General features: G+C 55.4%; 1 protein-coding gene across 2 annotated transcripts in view; it reads right to left on the reverse strand.

Moving 5' to 3' along the window:
* Nucleotides 1-19,797, reverse strand: part of ITPK1 (inositol-tetrakisphosphate 1-kinase) — a 161,668-nt gene that overhangs the window by 26,608 nt on the left and 115,263 nt on the right. For both annotated transcript variants that reach the window (XM_061182826.1, XM_061182825.1), the window contains one exon: nt 18,481-18,598. In XM_061182826.1, coding sequence (XP_061038809.1) covers nt 18,481-18,487 — 7 coding nt within the window. In that variant the 5' untranslated portion in view covers nt 18,488-18,598. The remainder of the gene's footprint in view (nt 1-18,480; nt 18,599-19,797) is intronic.

Genomic DNA, 19,797 nt, shown 5'->3' on the forward strand with positions numbered 1-19,797 from the left:
TGGCAGCAGACACGCCGGCCCCGCCCCATGTGAGGGACAGCGACAGCAGAGTTCCCTCCAGCTCCGCCCTGGGAAAATCACAACAGTGCCAACAGCTCTTCTCCCCCAAATAGAATAAGACTCTTTCTATCAGTCAGCACTGGGCGCTATTTCTGGTTCCCGGAAAAAGGCTACTGCTGCTTATTTATCTGTCGTCTTTATTTCTGGATGGGAGTTGGAAACAGGGTTTTTTTTAGTCAGATGGTGGGTTGTGTTCTGTTAAGAGCTGAAATATTAGCCCCTGGGAACCTGAAACACCCGCTCTTCCCTCTCTGCTACCTTCATCAGAGAACGTGAAGCCAGAGGTCCTCAGAGATGGCAAGTTCTATCAAGTCCAGAGAGGGGAAGAGAATAGTTCAAGACCATACACAAGTCACAGGCAGGCCCAGGGTGAGAATCCAGGTGTCCAAGTCACATCACTGCCCTGTCCACTCTGGCAGGTGGCCACGCTCCCATGCAACTGGTGGCAGCTGATACAGAACTAGCAAGAGGACAAAAGACAATGACAAACAGGTGCTACAAGAGGACAACTAGGGGTAGGGGAGAGGGGGAGACAGCACTTTGAAGGTGCAGCTTTGAAGCCTGACTTTGAACCTGGGGTAAACTAGCTGTAACCTTTGGCAAATGACTGAACAATGCTGGGCCTTGCTCTTTTCATCTGTAAAATGGGAGCGATGCCTCCCTAGAGGGTTGTTGGGAGGCCTTGGCACCTAACAGGCACATAGCAGTGGCTGCTATTTCTATTACTACACTGGGCAAGGCCACCTGGGCTGCCCACAGGAGAGTGGGTAGGTTCTGAATCGTGGCCACCGTTCCACGTCCAGCTACCAGGGACGTTGGGCCCCGGGCCTCACCCTCCTTGGCTCCCTGGCTGTGCCCAGCATGGTGCCAGCAGAGCAGGCCCTCTGCACACAGATGCGAAGGAAGCCTTGGCGGGGCCCCGGCGACGCACGGCCTGGGGACAGCTGTGACAAGACTCTGCTTCAGTTCTTTTCTCCCAGACAGGTATAACTTCTTCACCCAGATGATACCCAGTGGAAACAAAACCTGGGGCAGGGACAGTCCCCAAGGACATGCAGAGTGGGAATCCTTTGCAGGGCAGGGCCCCAGAGAATGACACCCACGAGTGAGGGCTGTGCTGAGGCGAGAGGAGCTGCAGACAGACCAGAGAAGCGGCTCCGAGGGCCTGGAGCCCGCTGCGTGCTCCTAGGCAGCGGGGAGGACTCACCTGGGACGTGCCAGGGGGAGGAGTTACTACATTCGAGGGCTCTGTCTCCCTCTCTAGAACATTGATTCCATGAGGGCAGGGGCTGGTGGGTTTATTCACTGCTGTGGGCCCAGTGCCTAGACCACTGAGGTACACAGTAGGTGCTCAACAAGTGCTTGCTGAGTGAAGGGACTGATCTTCGACAGCGCCCTACGCACAAGGCCGGCTCCTCGGGCATCTAGGCCACATCTGGACAGACGCTGAGCCTACGGTCAGTGTGCCTGGGCGCCAATGTCCCACATTCCAGGCCGCCTGCCTGCTACCTGCGCCCTCGGGCCACCGCTACATCCTCACACTCCGCTCCCCCGAGGCCTGCCCACCCAGGTCTGTTCCATCTGAAAAGACGACAGCTGTCACAGCTGTCCCCTCTCAGCCTGGCCGCTGGCTTCTCCGGAGGACTTTCCCCTGCAGAAGCATCTTGTTTATCTACTTTGCTATGACTCTGACTGGACTTTCCTTTTTAATTGTTTTTACTGAATGCTGTTGCCACCAGTATTTTCCTGTGATTTTGCATTTCCTGGTCACCCAACTGGTGACATTTCCCCTCAGGTCAGACATTCATGTTTGTGCCAATCTTCCTCCGCCATGGACTGAACACCTCTCATGCATGATAAGGCTCTGGGCTTGTGATGAGTCATTCCCACAGGCCGCATTCCCAGGAGGGGGTCCGTGCTCCACCGGCATCAACGTTTCTATGTTTCTTGCCACAGGGTCGTGCTGCTTCCCAAAGGGACGGCGGCAGTTTCCTGGGGCACCAGCAATGCAGGGTCTTGACCGCGCCTTCCCAGCCCCAGGCAGTCCCTTTTTCAGAAATCTGGGTAGTACTTTCATGAGGGAGGATGACGGGTGACATAGTGAATGGTCCCACCCCCACACACAGGGTCACTCAGGGTCGAGCAGGCCCCGCAGCAGAGGGAGTGAGGCCTGGAGACACCGGCTGGCGTGGGGGGCTGGGGGCAAGGCCCGTGCATGACCCAGTGAGCGAAAGCCCTGGACGGGGGCCCGGACACCTGCATGCAAGTTCCGGCAGCTCCCCTGGGCCCAGGCGAGCCACGTGGTCTTTCAGGTCCTGGGCTCCTATCAGTAGACCGGGGGGTCATAATTAATCACTCCTGTCTACTTGCTGGAGTTGAAAGGATGAGGAAAAAGTGCTGCGAAATGCCAGCTAAAGCAGCCAGCTCCCCCGTGGCGGGGATGGGGGTGCAGGGAGTGCAGTGGGCAAGGGCCTGGAGTTGCCATCTGTTCACACGTCCCCCCCCAAACGACACGACGGGAGCCTCTGGGCTCACAGGTGCCACCGGGAGCCGGGGGGAGGCGAAGGGCCCCTCACCCGGCTCCCAACAGGTGCACCCCAAGCCCTGCGTGCTGAAGGCAGCGCCGAGGGAGCATGTGACTCAGGTACGAGCCAGCAGACCGACCCCCAGGAGAGCAGGGCTGCGCTAGGGAGCACATGCAGACTTCTAAGTGCATCCTGGAGAGACCAGGGAGGGCTCCTCGGGGGGAGGCGACATCCCGGTGGGCCTCGGTGAAGGCCAGAAATTTCAGTCCATGCAAACCCTCCCTCCTCAGTCAGAGAGCTGCTGCCTCGACTTGGGGCTCCACCTTTCAGGCAGAATGTGGGCTCCGTGAAGGCAGGGGCCTTGTCTACCGTGTTCACAGCTGCATCCCCAACAAACAAGTGCACGAGTGAATGAACGAAGCGCCGGCCTGGGCTCCCACCTCTCCTGGCCGGAGGGAGGTGGCCCTTATCAAAAGGCAGGTTCCCTCATATCTCGGCCCAGGACCCCCCAGCTGGGGGCACCAGATGCTGCCTCTCAGAGACGGGCTTGGCCCTGCTTCCCTGGGCCACTCCCCATTCCCCGGGGCCTGTGTTGTATGTCAGGAAAGAGCCTTATTCAGGAGGGGACAGTGAGGAGGTCCACTGTGTCACTGACAGCAGGCACGGGAGCGGGGAGGCGTGGGCAGGGTCCGGGCTCTCACTCAATCTTCTGAGAGTTGACAAAACTAACACCCTGATTTCACAGGCCCTGGAGCCTCTGCACATGCTGGTCCCTCGGCCCTGCAAGCCCCTTCTTGCAGCTCCTTCCTGGCCTGGGAAGCTCCTGCTCGTGCCCCAAGCCCTGAGTCAGGCCACCTCCCTCCTCTGAGCACCCTCTTCTCCCACACCTCGGAGGAGGCCTCTCCTGTGGGCTCACCAGGGCCCGGTGTGCCTGGGTTTGAATCCCGGCTCCACCTCATATCAGCTGTGCAACGTTGGCCAAGTAACTTTACTTTGGCCTCAGCTTCCTCGCGGGAAAGAGGACAACAAAAACAGTACCGACTTCACAGGGTTGTCTCCCACTCCCCCACGTTTACAAAATGTATTTTAAAATTATGAAACAGTTCCTTAATACAGTTCCCTCCAGGAAGGGCGGCTGCACCCCAGCATGTGGGTAGCTGTAGTGGCCCCAGCGTGCCCAGCACGACCCATCCCAGGTTCAACCCTTGGATGATCCGCCGGGACAGACAGAACAAGTGCGGTGGCCCGGGGCTGGGGCTTCTTCTCAGCTGCTGGCGTTAGTTAACCAAGGAACCCCCTTCTTGGTACCCTCACCCCAGAACCATCTTTTCCCCACTGTGGCTGCAATACCCACAAACCACTGGATTCCTGGCATCCTGCCCACCTCACCTACCATCCAGCCCAAACTACACACAGCGGCTGGATCCTGGATCTTCTTCCTAAAGCTCCGACCTATATATTGAAGCAGCTCTCAGCTCAATAATTGTCCAAGGCTGACGTGCGTGAAGAGCCTTTCCAGGCTCCTGCAACATGATTCTGTTTGCCTTCCCATTATGGGCTGCACTGTGTCCCCCCAAATTCATATGCTGAAGGCCCAACCCTCAGGACCTCAGAATGTGGCTATTATTTGGAGATAGGGCCTTTAAAGAGGGGATTAAGTTAAAATGAGGTCACATGGGGGCCCTAATCCAACTGACTCATGTCCTTAAGAAGAGGAGACAGGAGACAGAGGGAAGACCATGACAAGACACAGGGAGAAGACAGCCACCTACAAGCCAAGGAGAGAAGCCTCAGAGGAAACCAGCCCTGCCAGCACCTTGATCTTGGACTTCCAGTCTCCAGAAATGTGAGAAAATTAACTTCTGTGATTTAAGCCACCCAGTCTGTGGCGCTTTGTTGTAGCAGCCCTGGCAATCTAACTCACTTCCCAGCTCCTCTCAGATGCAGAACCAAGATCATTCCCAGCCAAAGCCCGGCTCCACGCGGAGTGGTCTCCTCATCATTCCCCACACACGCCTCTGGGACTCCCCTCCTCCCACCACTCGGCAACAACCCGCTCAGCCGGTGTCACTCAATTTCCCCTAAGCCCCTGGGAACAAGCTGTCTCATAACAATGACACCTCCCCTGCATCTTCTACTGGCAGTCTCACCTGTTCCACTACCATCTCTCTCCTGCATCGCTACCTTGTTTGCTTGCTCACCTCCGGTCCCCTAGTAATTTCCACACATTTGGGTTCTGACTGTGCAACCGGGAGGTACGTTCCTTGGGGTCAGGACCTGGCCTGACCCCTAGCCCAGTGCTGCTCAGAGACGGCAGCCGTCAGTAAAAACTCTCTGACAAGTGCACATGTGTGAGATGAACTGAATAAGGGTGAGCTGTGAGCCCGGAAACAAAAGGAGAAAGGGGAGCATGGAGGAGCACAACTGACCAGCACAGGGAAAGAAAGGAGGCGGCCTGCAACTCCTCGACTGGCCACCAGGCAGCGCTGTTGCTCTGGCGCAGCCCTAGTGACTGCGGCCATGGGGCTTGAGTGCTGGCCTGGCCTGCCAACCTGCAGACTCCAGTGTTCATGACTCGTCTGGAGCCTGGAGCCTGATCGCCCAAAGTCACCTGCCCCCTGCCGTCATCCTGTTAGGGGGCAGGAGCCACGTGTTCTCGAATCCTAGACAGGGAAAGACGTTCTGTGCATCCTGGGAGAGAACCAAGTCTTAGCCTGACAGCCCCTCTGAAAACAACCGAGTGGCTTTTTGGCTCGTGGTGATGGTAGCCACCCAGTAATTCAGAACAGACAAGTGGGGGAGGGAAAGCAGCCGCAGGCCTGGATCGGGAGGAGGCGGCCAGGAAGGGCCTGGATGACAGGCCCACGGACGACAAGAGGTGCAAGTGGGAAGCGGTCTCTGAAGTGGAGCCGGGCCTGGGCGTGAGGAGGGCGCTTCCCGTCCGTACCTTGACTCTCCTGCTCCCCCTGTCCGCAGTATAATGTCCCGCCCAGCAGCCTGGCCACGGAAGGGCTCCCCAAGGCAGTGCTCCGCCCTCGCCTCCCCGCTCTCCTCGGGAGGCATCTTCCTGGGATGCCCCCAAGCCGCCCCGCCTCACCTCGATGAGTCAGAATCTCTGCTGGTTCCCCCCAGCGACACTCAGGAACTGTCCCCTGCTCTGGCCCCGCACGTCCCCTAGCACCCGCTTCCAGTTCACTCTGCATTCCCTTTATGGAAGGTGACTCATCTCTCCCTATAGCCCGAGGCCACCTGGAGGCACAGAGGCTGGATTTGTGGGGGGATTTGTGTCGGGCTTCAAAAGGGCGGAAACGATTGGACAACGGTGACATCATCCTGTCTCTTCAGACCCATTCACAGCCCCAGATGACATGAAACTGAAATAATATGTTTTGTTTTGTTTAAGTCATTAAAGTTCCAGCCCTTGAAGCCGCATGCCCTGGAGATGTGGGGACTGGGGAGCCTGGCTCATGGGAACCACCTGGAAATCTGCCAGGGCTTTGGGTTGATCCCGGGAGAGGCCGATCCTCATCCTTGTAGCCTCTCGTAGGCCATGCGTGTACGTAGTGGTGGGCTGGGTGCCTGGGTTCCGATCCCAGGTCCACTGTCTCACCCTGGGCTGGCCGCCTCTCTATGCCTCTGTTTCCACATCTGCAAGATGGGGGTAACACCGGCTCCTACACCCTAGGCTCCTTGTGAGGACGTGAGGACTAGATGAGTCACCGTGAGTGGCCGTGCAGGGGGAAGCACCACGTAAGGCTTGGCTGCCTTCAGTTGGCATTGGGTCTGCTCCTCCTTGCGCGCTGAGGCCCAGTCTACAACCTGGGCATCCATTCTGAACCCACGATGGGGTGGAGGGCCCCCCAGGAGCTAGGACTGTCTCATGAGTATCAGGCTTAGGACACAGGTGGCCCTTGAGGTATCCTCTCCAGGAAAAGGGAGGAGAGAAGGCCCTGCCCGCTGCTCAGGCACCAAGGGGCTCAGATGGAGTCAGAGGCTGAGAGAGTCCGAAAGTGAAGGGTGTACGGGAGCTGGGTGCTGAGGCAACCTGGGGCGAGCCTTCCCCAGGCACGACTGGGCACTCACTGCTCACCGTCCAGTTCACCCACGGCGTCTGAGGGGAAGAAGGGCCTGACACCTCAGAAGGTCACATGAGGACAGTGGATGTGAGGAGAGGCCAGGGTTCCATCCACCCAGGCCCACGGCCACACAGACCAGGTGGTGAACCTGGAGGCCTCAGGGCCCAGGAGCCAGCCTGGATGGTGCTCCTCCCCAGGACCCCGCGGGGAGGCAGGGAGAAGTGGCACTTCCTGAGTGCCGACAGGCTCATGCTGTGTCCCTGCCGCTCACATGGTGAGGGAGGGCTCGGCAGGGGTGCCGTGCAGAGGCCCAGCCTGGTGCTGCCTGAGGCACAGGGAGGGCCAGACAGCCTTTGCTGGCTTGAAGATGGAGGGGCCCATGAGAAGGAATATGGGGGCTATAAGAGCAGAGGGTGGCCCCTTGCTGACAGCCAGCAGGGAAACTGGGACCTCAGTCCTACAGCCACAAGGAAGTGATTCCTGCCAATAAGCATGAGCCTGGGAGCGGGTTCTTCCTCGGGGCCTTTGGATGAGAACTCAGCCCAGCTGACACCTTGATTCCCATCTGAGACACCCTGAGACCAGAAACCAGCCATGCCAGGTAGACTTCTGACCTACTGAACTGTGAGATAATGAAGGGGGGATGTTGAAAGCCACTCAGTTTGTAGTTACCTGTTATGCAGCAATAGGAAACTAATAGGCTTGGTTATTATGAGTTTTCAAAGGGGGACCTTGACTCTGTTATTTGGAGACACTGGGTAGCGGGGTGGGGGCATTTCAGCAGTGGCTGCAGCCCCTACCCTGCTCCCTGGAGGCTTCTGAGGGGCCCCCCTAAGGCCCTGCTACCAGCCTGATCCTCAGCTCCCCAGCTACAGGCGTGCTGTTGGGGAAAATACTGGAAGGTGGGGAACCAGCCTGAAATTGGGGGAGGGGGTGGCTTCTGGGCAGGAACAGAGGGGAACAAAGGCCACAGGTCTGACAGTCCCCAGTCTGACATGGCCCTGGTCAGCTGGACCAGCTTCCATCCAGTCTGACTCAGCTAAGGACCTGTTTCTTCTCGAGGGGACAGAGTGCTATCTGCACCCAGTGTGCTCGAGGCCAGGAGCGTGGAAGTCAGACACTGGCCCCGGTGGAGACAGGGACATTCCTGAGTCCCATTCCAGCTTATGGAAACGGCTGCTGGAAACGCGGATTAACTCTGTGGCAGCTGTTTGCACTGATTTATGGCCCCTTCCGGACCCAAAGGCTCACTGCCCCACTCGGCTCCAACTCCCAAAACGCAGCAGCCTTTGCTGTTTTCAAGACGTTTTAAAAAATAATATCTGAAGTGCTCTCTCTGGTCATACATATTCTAAAAGCAGAATAGAAAACGTTAGCTTGGTCCAGTGCAAAGATGAAGCTTCCAGCGACGAAACAGTCCATATTTGTAAACAATACGACAATCTCCTTAACCCCAAAAGGGGCTCTAACCAATCAATAAGAAAAAGACCAACAACCCAAGAGAAAAATGGGCAACTAACATGAAAAAATTCATACACAGAAGAAATGCAAAGGGGTAACAGACACAAGAAGAAATGCGTAATCTTGTCAATAATGGAAGAAATGCAAATGAAGGTAAGTCAGTTATCATTTCTCCAGCAGCCATGTACTCTAAGGAGTAAAATTTGTTCAAACCTTTTGAAGAACAATCCAGCAATACCTGCAAAGTGAGAAACGTTAATAATGGTCTTTGGGCAATTCCACTTCTAGGGATTAATTTTACAGACCTATGCAAAGACCTGTGTTTACTGCAGCTCAGTTAAAAGAAAAAATCCAAATCAAACTGGAATGACTTTATAAGCCCCGTATAATTGAGTAAATTATGGGGTTTTTTCATTCACACGCTGAAATCTTATGTTGTCATCAAAAAGGGCAGATCAGACTTAGTCTTCCTCATCTTCGTGGGCTGACATGGAAAGAAGCCAAGACATATGTTCAGTGGAGAAAAAGCAAGTTATAGGAAAACACAAGTAGTAGGACACTGTTTCCTTTCTTTTTTTTTTAAGCACACATGTATTTGTACATGTATGAGAAGAGCCTGGAAGGATGGATTCCATACTTAAGAGCGGCTGCCTCTGGGAAGAGAGGTGCGGGCTAAACAGATTTGAGCCACTGGCAATCAGGGCTCTGCCTGCTGACAGAGGGACTTCAGGACCAGATCTGAGCAGGGCTGGGGGTGAGCGGCCCTCAGGAGGCATCCAGTCCAGCAATTCCTGAGGTGTGCTGGGTGGACCAGGCCTCTTACCATAAGCGCAACAAAAACGAGAGGGGGGACCCATAACTGATTAGGTGGAAAAGGCTAAATATTGCTGTATTTCATCGATTCTAGGGCGTGGGTTTTTTGTTTTGTTTTCTTCATTTTCCATCTCTGAAGTTGAGATGTGGCTCATCATTTATGGTGTGTCACAATTTAATTAGCATTTTTTTCTTTATTTGTAAATATAAGCTATCAGCGCAACTTCCACTGGTGGTAAAATTCAGTTTGCCTGCCTCTGAGAGACTGAAGATTCATATCAGCACATAAAGGCTCTGAAAAGTCCTGCAGCAAAGAAACGTGTCTACTCCCGATTTCTCCACCATATCTGACACAACCCCCAACTTTTCCTTTTCCTTCTTAATTCTCATCTTTGCCTTTCCCTTTGTTTCCAAATGAGATCATGCTGGGGCTCCACGGATGCCCCTCCACACCATGGATGTCTGAGAAGGCAGAGAAGTCCCTGTCACTTTCCAGTGCAACTGGGGCGAAGGGAGGCACACTCACTCATTAAAACTCTGTATAGGGACTTCCCTGGTGGCGCAGTGGTTAAGAATCCACCTGCCAATGCAGGGGACCCGGGTTCAAGCCCTGGTCCGGGAAGATCCCACATGCCGCAGAGCAACTAAGCCCATGCGCCACAACTACTGAGCCTGCGCTCTAGAGCCTGTGAGCCACAGCTACTGAGCCCGTGTGCCACAACTACTGAAGCCCGCGCGCCTAGAGCCTGTGCTCCACAACAAGAGAAGCCACTGCAATGAGAAGCACGCGCACTGCAACGAAGAGTAGCCCCCGCTCGCCGCAACTAGAGAAAGCCCGCGTGCAGCAACAAAGACCCAACACAGCCAAAAATAAATAAATAAATAAACTTATTTAAATTAAAAAAAAAACTCTGTATAAAGACCATTTGGCAAAAACCGCAATAGCAACAATTGTCATCAAGAACCATCAATGGATGCTTTAAAAAAAAAAAAAGTGGGTAAAAGTCTGACAAGAAACAGGATGACTGCAAAGTGTCTCCTTATGAGATAACTGCCAACACAAAGAGAAAAACAGAAATTTGCAGAGGAGAACCATGGCAGACACAACTCTGATCAAATTATCTATTAGCCAGAGGGAAGACACACTGATGTCATGTCCTCCTGATCGGAGGGGGGAACAGTATTGCTGGTGTGGCGCTCCTGCCCCAAATGCAGAATCTCCACCTACTCAGGGGAAAACATCAGATACACCCAAATTGAGGGACACGCAGCAAAATAAACAGTCAAGTCTCCTCCAAAGTGTCAAGGTCATGAAAGACAAACAACCTGCGGCCCCGCTCTAGGTGGACGGAGTCCACAGATGGACAACCAGACTGGATCCTGAGCCAGGAACAGGGTAGCAGTGGGACAGCTGTGAAATTGTTTAATAACCGTATTGCTATTGATGTGAATTTCCTGGCTTAGAGAACTATAAACTGTCACACAAGATGTTAACACTGGACGCAGCTGTGCAAAGGGTATACAGACGGGCACTTTGTGTAGCATTTTTTGCACCTTTTTTGGGTAAGTTTAAAATTACTTAAAAATAAAAATTATACTAAAAAGTTGTATGCAGTCAGCTCTCTGTATCCACGGAGTTCAACCAACCACGAATAGAAAATATTCAGGAAAAAAAATTCCATTAAGTTCCAAAAAGCAAAACTTGAATTTGTCATGTGCCAGCAAATATTTACATAGCATTTTATTGTATTTACAACTATTTACATAGAATTTGCATTGCATTGGGTATTAGAAGTAATCTAGAGATGATTTAAAGTATATAGGATGGGACTTCCCTGGTGGTGCAGTGGTTAAGAATCCGCCTGCCAATGCAGGGGACACGGGTTCGAGCCCTGGCCTGGGAAGATCCCACATGCCGTGGAACAACTAAGCCTGTGTGCCACAACTACTGAGCCTGCGCTCTAGAGCCCCCATGCCACAACTACTGAAATCCGCGCACCTAGAGTCCGTGCTCCGCAACAAGAGAAGCCACCGCAATGAGAAGCCCGCGCACCGCAATGAAGAGTAGACCCCACTAGCCGCAACTAGAGAAAGCCCGCGCACAGCAACGAAGACCCAACACAGCCAAAAATAAATACATACATACATACATACATACATTTATAAAATGCTATAAAAAAATTAAGTATACAGGAGGATGTGCGTAGATTCTGTGCAAACACTATGCCGTCTTATATAAGGGACTCCAGCACCCTCTGAGTTTGGTATCCCTGGGGGGTCCTGGAACCAATCCCTCACAGATATGAGGAATGCTAATGTGAACTTTACAATAAATCCATAAAACTGATATAATTAAAAATAAACCCACATGATGCATTTCAAACATGGGTGTGGGTGCTCAGGAAGGACGGATAGAGAGGGGAGTGCTGTCCAAGGGGCCTGGTCACAGGGTCGCAGAGGTCACGTTCAAGGACGCCAGCATGGATTTGGTGCTAAAAAGAATCTCAGGAACCCAGGACTCACAGGGTCACAACACACCACGTGTGGTCTGAAACACCACAACCCAGTGTCACCCAGGAGAATTACCATCTATTGAGTATTTATGCCTTAAATGCATAACCACGTTTAATTAATCCTTATAACGACACTGTGAGGAAGGGGCTGCTATCATTATTCCCATTTTACAGATAGGAAAGCTGAGGCTCCGTGGTGCAGTTAAATAACTTGCCAAATGCACACAGCCAGGCCATCTGAGTCCAGATTCACCACAGCACTGCTTCTGAAAAGACTGCTGCGGAGGCGTGCGTCCCCTGGACTGAGCTGGAGGCACAGAGTGGCCCATGGTCAGTCCTCCCACCTCTCTGGGCCTCTCTCCTCATCTTTAAGATACGGAGAACAGTTTGGCGGCATCAAGAGCTCAAGATCTCTTTCAGCTGGAAAGACACTAGGTGGGTCTTACATTCACACTGAAGTGTAAATGACTGGTGTCTAGTACTTTCTGATCAACCTTGACCAACAGGTGTGTTTGAGCATCCGTCTGCCCTACCATGTCCCGGGGAAGAGATGTTGAGATTTCTCACCTGGGCACCAGGAGACTGAGTGTGAAGGGGGAAGAAGGCTCTGGGGATCTCGAGTCTGCAGGGGTCAGTCATCTCAACAAGGGGAAAGGGAGCCAGAGGTCCCAAAGAGAGCGTCTGGCTCACCTACTGGCCCAGGTCAGCCTTGCACAGGCAGGGGCTGCAGGGACAGGCCTGGAGGGAGCCATCAGGGCTGGGGTTGGTGGGGGGGGGGGGTCACTCGGGAGTGCCTCCTGAGAGGGCGGGTCTGTGGGTCAGGAGGAAACAGGGGTTCCCAGCAGGGTCTGTGTAAGGCGCCGGACAGGCCCGAGCATCTCCGTGTGCCAGCAGATGAGCAGGAAGCCTGGCATCTCGTCCAGAGCCTCCCTTTTCTCAACTGAAAAAGGGGATCATTACAGCCCCCTCGGGAGAGTTAGCAACAAGGGGAGGAGAAGCCGCCCACCCAGGGCCAGGCTGGCCCTACATGCTCTCCTCACGACTCCCTGGGCGAGGGCGTTTACCTCCTCTGGGCAGGTGACAGATGGGAGACTCGCCAGGGCTCAGCACTGACTCGGGCCCCGGGGCAGGGCCAGCTGCCTCCTAACGTTGACACGGGGCCCACCTCAGCGTGGCCGACAGGCGGTGCGCCACTACCACCCCGCGCTGCAGACCCCGCACCTCCATCCGAACGCGGGGTCTCTGCCTGCATGGCTGGAAGTGGCTGACGTGGGAACGAGGACAATGTTTCTCCCAACTGCCCCAAAGTCCTGGAGTGGAATCAGGCACCGAGCACCCACGCCAAGGCCCCCGCCTCCCTGTCAGCCCATGGGGCCCGAGCCTCTTCCGTGGCTACCCGCTCCGGCGGTGTGTCCAGGCCTGGCCTGGCGCCAGTCCTCCCTCACACCAGACCCCTCGGCCCCGTGACGTGGGCAGGCTGACACCCGGGGAGCCCCGGGCAGGTAGGTGCCACGGGGCCAACTCCTCACAGGCCCACCCGACAGGTGTGCGAAGCATCGTCCTGGTGGGTTAATCCAAAACTCCAGCCTCCTGCACAAAATCGGGGCTGGAAGCTAATCCTGACTCGGGAGTAACAGTCCTCGGGGGGCTACACCCCTCTCCTCTTTGTCCTCCGAGACTCCAGGCCCTGCTACTAACTACCAGCTTCTGCCACGTGCCTCCCACCCAAACCCCAGGCGCCCTGTGGGACCAAGGGGGGGAGCTGAGAGCACCTGGGCGCCCACCTCTGGGCCACACCTGCTGCAGTGGACAGGGCCAGACCTCCCCACACCTCCCCCTGAGCTGATGACAACCGCGCATCGCAGACAAGCAAACGACTCTGAGAGGGCCAGTGACCGCCCAGGCCGCACCAATGGGGCTGAGATTTCAGCCCAGGCTTGTCAGTGCCGAAGCCTGTTCTTTTCCATTACAATGTATTGCTGTTCTCAAAAGGGACAGGACTTTTGTTTCCTCAATAACCACACGGGGCAGAGATTCCATGACTGAAGCAGGGACCTTGGCTGGACAATGCCATCGCCTGGACACCAGAGGGCACCCGGGGGCAGTGCCAGCTGGCGGTGCAAGAGCAGCAGGGCCAGAGCCCACACTGCATCCATCGTGGCCTCGACCCCTCCTCGCCAGGCCGGGAGCCCGATTCGGGAACCACTGGCTAAGAGGACACCCAGATGGCGTGGGTTCAAACCCCAGCTCTGCCCCTAGTAGCTCTGCGGCCTTAACCAACTAGATTCAATGGATATCAGTATCCTCACCACTACGGGGTGGTAACAGTAGTGCCTTTCTCACAGGGTCATCGTGAGGATTAAATCAGCTAATACAGTGCTTGGCATGCAGCTAGTGCTGCTGGGGTGCCACCTGAGCGCTGACAAAGCGGCCCTAGAGGAACAGTGACCTGCAGGCGCCACAGTACTGGGGACACAGGCGGACCTGGGGCCCAGGCCTTGACTCCAAGGCTCCTCCCGCTCTCTCCTCTCCCATCCACGGCCCTCCGGCCCCCTCCTCTGAGTGAGACCCCTCAACTCGACCACACCCCCCCACCCCGAGGCGGCTGCCCTGCGGGGATCATGTCTCCCAGGCTCTACGGAATGTCATTTTCTCTTTGCTTGGTGTCTAGATCACTCCATTTCAATCCAGCCTCCAAACAGCCTGCAAGATGAGCCCTGATTAAATTCCCATAAAACCACAGGCAGAGACGCTCGATCTGCGGTGTGCACCCCCCGCCCCCAGGGAGGCCCGGCGTCCGGATGGCCATCTGTCACCCCCAGAGCGCATGTGTGGGAGCTGCCGGGGCAGCCACACCTCATCGGCAGCCGTCTCGGAAGGGCTTCTGAGCCCTTTGCCCTGTGGCCTGAGACCCTCCACCACCTGCTGTCCCCAGGGCCAAGGACACAAACACACAATCTCCAATCACAGCCCAGCTTTCTCGCCCATCGCTCCGGCCAGCTCAGGAGCCGGCTAGAGCCTTGCCCAGGATCACTTGGCCTAGGGCGGCAGAGCCAGGCCTTGGTCTCGGGGCTTCCACCTCAAAACCCCGCCCCTATGCGACAAAGCAGGTGCCCACGAGAGAAGAGGCCTGCAGACGCGTGTCCAGCAATTTTGGCAGGTGACACAGCCTCCCACTCCCCGCAAGCCAGCAGCAGGCAGTGTTCAACTTCTGGGAGGCTCCTGTACTTGGTTTGGATTGGATCCAGGTTCAGTGCCATCTCTGCCTCTGGCTAAAGGGTGTGGGTGCAGCCCCGCCCAGAAGCAATCACCTGTTAGGGAAACCTGTGGCCCAGGCACTCTGGGGCGGATCACTCCGTCAGCCTACTGACCTCATGTTGTATGAGTCGTTATGTGGAAGGAACGTGCTGCTGAGGCCACCCACCCTGGCCAGCTGGAAGGGGAAAGGTCATTCCAAGAGCCATTCACCCATGGATGCCGCAGGCAGGAACCCACTTCCCGGAGGGGAAGGCGGACAACTAGTTGTGCCCCAAACTCATCCTCCCCGTTCTGCCATGGTGACGGAGCTCCCAAATGTTAGCTGGCCACATGGTTGCCCAGAATAAAGACCACTTTCCCCGATTCCCTTGCAGCTCAGTTTGTAACTCGGTTCTGACCACTGAGGTATGAAAGAGCATCTCTGTAGCTTCCAGAATTTTTCCTTAAAAGATACCCAGGGCTGTTTCTCTTTGCTTCCTTTTCTTAGTCCCCCCTCCATCCTAACGTCTAGACTGTAGATGTGGTGGTTGGAGTTTCAGCACCACCTTGGACCAGGAGGACCACACCAGAAGAACAACGAGCTGGGGGAAGCCTAGGTCCCCACCATCACTCACCAGCACCGGCCAGCCTTCCTCTGGGCTTTTACGTGACAGAGAAATGAAGTCCATCTCATTTAATCCACCCTCCAGGTCTCTGCTATGGCAGCAACTTTGTCAGCGTGTTTCAGACTGACACGTCTGCAGCCGGAAGGACCCTGCCTCCCCTCCAGGCTCTGAATTAGGAAAAGATAAGCTCTGGGAGCGTGGAAATGAGATGGCGCCAACCACACGGAGCCGCCCAGGTCCTCAGACAGGTGAGGCTGGGAGCTCCGGGCAGCAGGCCTCACCTGTCCCCCACAGCTGATGCTCTGTACAGAGACGGATGGCCCGCCTGAGCGTGGACCCTCGGTCCAAGGGCTCTGCCTGTTAGCCCCGGGAGATCCTCCCCATGTGTCACAGCCCACCAGCCCACCCCCAGTGCAGAGCAGGGAGCCCTGTCACCTCCCTGCAGCAGCCTCACCCACTGCCCTGTCTTCTGTGCAGCCACCAAGGCTCTTTGAGGACAGGGAGAGCCACGCTGGCACAGGGGTGGCGACAACTCCAGGAGTTTCTGCCAAGCCCCTTCTCCCAACACAAAAGTGGTGTCACCTGGACTGCTGTACTTGAGGAACTGAAAGGGTAATTACGGCCCTTTACAGCAGGCCTAACAGGGCTGCGAGCCTCCAGGAATCGCAGGAGTGCGGCATGGGAGCGCCAGGGATGCGCTTCCCAGAGCAGGTTCTCTGCATCCGTGCCAGGAGCAGCCTCGCCTCTGGGAGGATGGGAGGTGGGAACCAGCAGTGCTTCCGCATGTACCGCCCCGGGTGGGCAGGAAAAGGCTCCAGGAAGTCCCAGCCTCTGCCTGCCCTCCTGGAAGAATACCAGCCCGGCTCGGCGTGCACGATAAGGAAAATCCAGGGTGCAGCGGTCACGGCCCACCCACACAATTCCTGCTGGCCCAGGACCAAGCCGGTCTTGAGAGTTTGGTCAACAAGTTCTCACTGGGCCCCCTAGCAGGCAGCCCCTGAGCTGACCTCACCTGGGTTGGAGCTGAGCGGGGTCTGTCTGTGTCCCCGCTGGCGGCCAGTCACCAGCCCCTCACACCTGTGGCTGGGTGGGAGGTCGCCCTCACAACAGTAACGACCATCAAAATCTACCTCTAGGCCGCGTCTGCACCGCCTGCCTAAAATGTATTCTCATCTCCTCACTCACCAGCTCCCATACCTTCAAAGGCTGCTCTCGAATGGAGTTCCCAACTGCCCAAGGTGTTCGAAGCCCCCCTCTGACCGATGGTCTGCAAGTCCACACAAGCACCCCACTTCAGCTCCCTCCCTGCTTCGCTCACACCCCTGCCCTGTCTGGGAGGCTTTCGCCCCCTCAGTACTCACCCCCCAGGGACAGCCCTGCTTCCTGTGCGCCCTGCGGTCCAGCCCGCTGAACACGCACGCTCACACTCTAGGCCTGGGCTCACCCTTGACCCCAGCCCTGATTCTCTACCCATGAAAATGGAGACAGACTCCAAGATCCAATCCAGATGCCTCGGCGCTTTCCAGTGTAACAGGAGCAGGAACAGTGGCTCCCATTCCTGGGTGACCCCATACTGTCATCTCCTGTCCCTTGGCAAATAGTTGGCATCTAACACACACACTTCCTGGGAAAAGGTGGATTTCCTTTCCAGAACCAACGTTCAGCCAAAGCATCACTATAGATCTTCCTTCTCATCTGGGGGTTCTGGTTCAACCCAGGGAAGGAATGCAAAGGGAACGGAAGTTGACACGGTCACTGACCACTCCAGACCCAAGGATGGGAGGATGCTAGCATGTTGAAAAACCCTGCCTGCTTTGGGGCCCCCCAGGATGTCATGCCCATGTTGTCTCCTGGTGACGGCCAGGCACCCAGGGCAAAATGCCTCAAGACCTCTTCCAGGACAGCCAGGTCCACCAGCCAGCTCTTGCACAGAGCAGGTTCCTTAGAGAACTAAGCACTCACCAATTCTCCTGACCAGGGTCCATGACTGCGTCCATGCCAGGTGCTTGCTAGATCCAGGGCCCTCTGACTATGGACATGAAAGTCAAGCTTAGGGGTTAGGAGCTGGGGAGCCTGAGTCAGAGAGACGTGGCCAGATTCTAGCTCTGCAGCTTACAGGCTTGTGTGATGCTGGCACACCTGTTAACCTCTCAGAGCCTCCTCTGCAAAGCAGGGAGGATGGATGATCTGGCCCACCTTCAGAAGAGAGAATGTAAGAAGAAGGCTTAGCCCAGTGCTGGGCACACAGCATGTACCCAATAAATCCTGCTCCTATTATTCCCATGCTGGTCCCGTGAGCCAAAGCACCCACTGGTCCAACCATCACATGAACAACACCTGGGGCCAAGTCACCATCCAGGCCAGGGTTCAAGGCAGCCCCTTTAGGTCACACACATGTGGCCTGGATGGCAGGAACAAGGGCTGCCTCTCCTGCCTCTAAGATGGATTCTCATGCAGCCCCAAGGCCCAGGCAAAGCACTTTCTCTTAAAGTTAAACAAGAACTCTCAGCAGGGAACGCCTGGACCAGGGGGAGAACTAGGAGGTTACTGTTAACGTGAATCTTTCCAAAAAGCCCTTCTCACGTAAACAAACACCTTGGAAAGGCAGTCTGACTTCTCTGGAGCTGCCCTGCCCTGGGACGTGGGGAGCATGAGTCCTCAGGGGCAGGGGCCCGCAGCTGGCAGGAGACGCTCCCGCAGCTGAGAGGGAGGCTCCCGCTTGCGAGAACAGAGCATACCCGCAAGGTCCAGCCACCACATTACATATCTCCATGTGTTTGATTAAAGGCCCTTCAATTTCTCTGTTTGTCTCTTTTGCCCGGTTACATAACTCCACTTGCCTGCCTGCCGCTGAGCTATTCTACACACACTTCTGCTCTCTAACCACTGTGTTATCTGGATACTTCATCACCACTCGTGGGTTTAAGACAACAAAACTTGAAGTGGTTGGAGCCACTCTCCCAAAGAGAGAACCCTAGGGCTTTTACTTCCTAACTCTGCTGGTCACAGAGGGAGAAGGAAAGGCCCTCCCCAGAATGTACAGCTGCTTCCTGGGTCAAAGTGCTTAAAAAGACTGGACCCCCGTCCCTCCTCCCACCCCACGCAATGACCACCTTGTGTCCACGAGGTGGGCCGACTGCCACGGATGCTGAGCCACTCACGTCCGTACCTTTCATGTAGGCCTCGATCTTCCGGATGAGCTCATAGGACTTGGACCGGTCAAGCAGGGTTCTGATAGCGGGAAGGGGGTCCAGGACAATGGTCTCAGGGTGGGCATCAATGTATTCCTGAGAGGAAAAAACACTCCGGTTAGAGAGGGAAGACTGATGCTGAAACGAGGGTGACAAGCAAGATTTCATCCCGCGTGCCATCCCCACATCCATCTCTCTGTTCTCCATCCCCCCACCAGCCCTGACTTCTGGTTGAGGCATCACCTGGTCTCAGGAAACTGCCTCCACCCACTCAGCCCCACTGGGATCACATGACTCTGGTCAGACCAATCAGCATGTTCCACCTCCTGGGGCTGCTGGCTCAGGAGAGGACATGTGACCCGAGTCCATTCAATCAGAGGCAGGCTCAGCGCTGTTGCTGGGAATGCCGGGACAGGAGCACTCTCCCTCCCTGAGGACAAGAGGAAGCTGGGAGACTGGGCAGCTGGGAGCAGTCATCCTGGGATCTGAAGGAGAGAGAGCTGATGGAGCCCAAACTCAAAATGGAGCCCAAACTGAGAAAACAGAGCCGAGAAAAGGAGAACAACTCGGTTCTGGTCAGCTTGTTCAACTCCTGGATAAAGCCTCACCTGAAACCCGATCTGCTCCACGGGTGGATTATGCTCAATGAGTGGCCAGCACCCTGCATTGATAAGGGTTCTGAGGCAGGGCTGGGGAGAGTGGGATGCCAGGATTCAGTAGGTCTGTGGGAAGGTGATGAGACACTCGCCATGGGGCAGCCACGCGGCCCGCAGGCGCTCACTCCAGTAAGTGCTTATTAATACCCATTAGCTTCATGGTAGACCATGGAAATGCAAGCAGAACTATGATAAGATTAGCCTTTAAGGAAGTTACAATCTTCTTGGGGAAATAACATTAAGGCACATGAGGAACAAGAAACCGTTATTTGCAATGTAATTCAACAGAAGACAGAGCAAGATGTTTCCAGGAAAAGAACTCAGGGATCTTGGGCCACCATGAGACACCTCTGTGACTCCAAGAGCTCCAAGTCACAACAGGAGGCTAGAGCAGCTTGTCAGGAAGACAAAGTAAATGAGAACCCCTCTGGCTCTAAAACTCCATGATTCTATGGACACAAATGGGGGATGCTGGAGTAACAGGAGAGGGGCTCAGAGACAAGGCTGGGTGTAAGGAAGGCCATTCACTAGCTGTTGTTGTTATTGTGGGTTGAATTGTGCACACCCACCCCCGGATCTGTTCAAGTCCTAACCCCCGGTCCCTGTGAACGTGACCTTATTTGGAAATGTCTTTACAGA

The sequence above is a fragment of the Eubalaena glacialis genome, chromosome 2 (assembly GCF_028564815.1).
Source record: "Eubalaena glacialis isolate mEubGla1 chromosome 2, mEubGla1.1.hap2.+ XY, whole genome shotgun sequence".
In the NCBI taxonomy this organism is placed as follows: Eukaryota; Metazoa; Chordata; class Mammalia; order Artiodactyla; family Balaenidae; genus Eubalaena; species Eubalaena glacialis.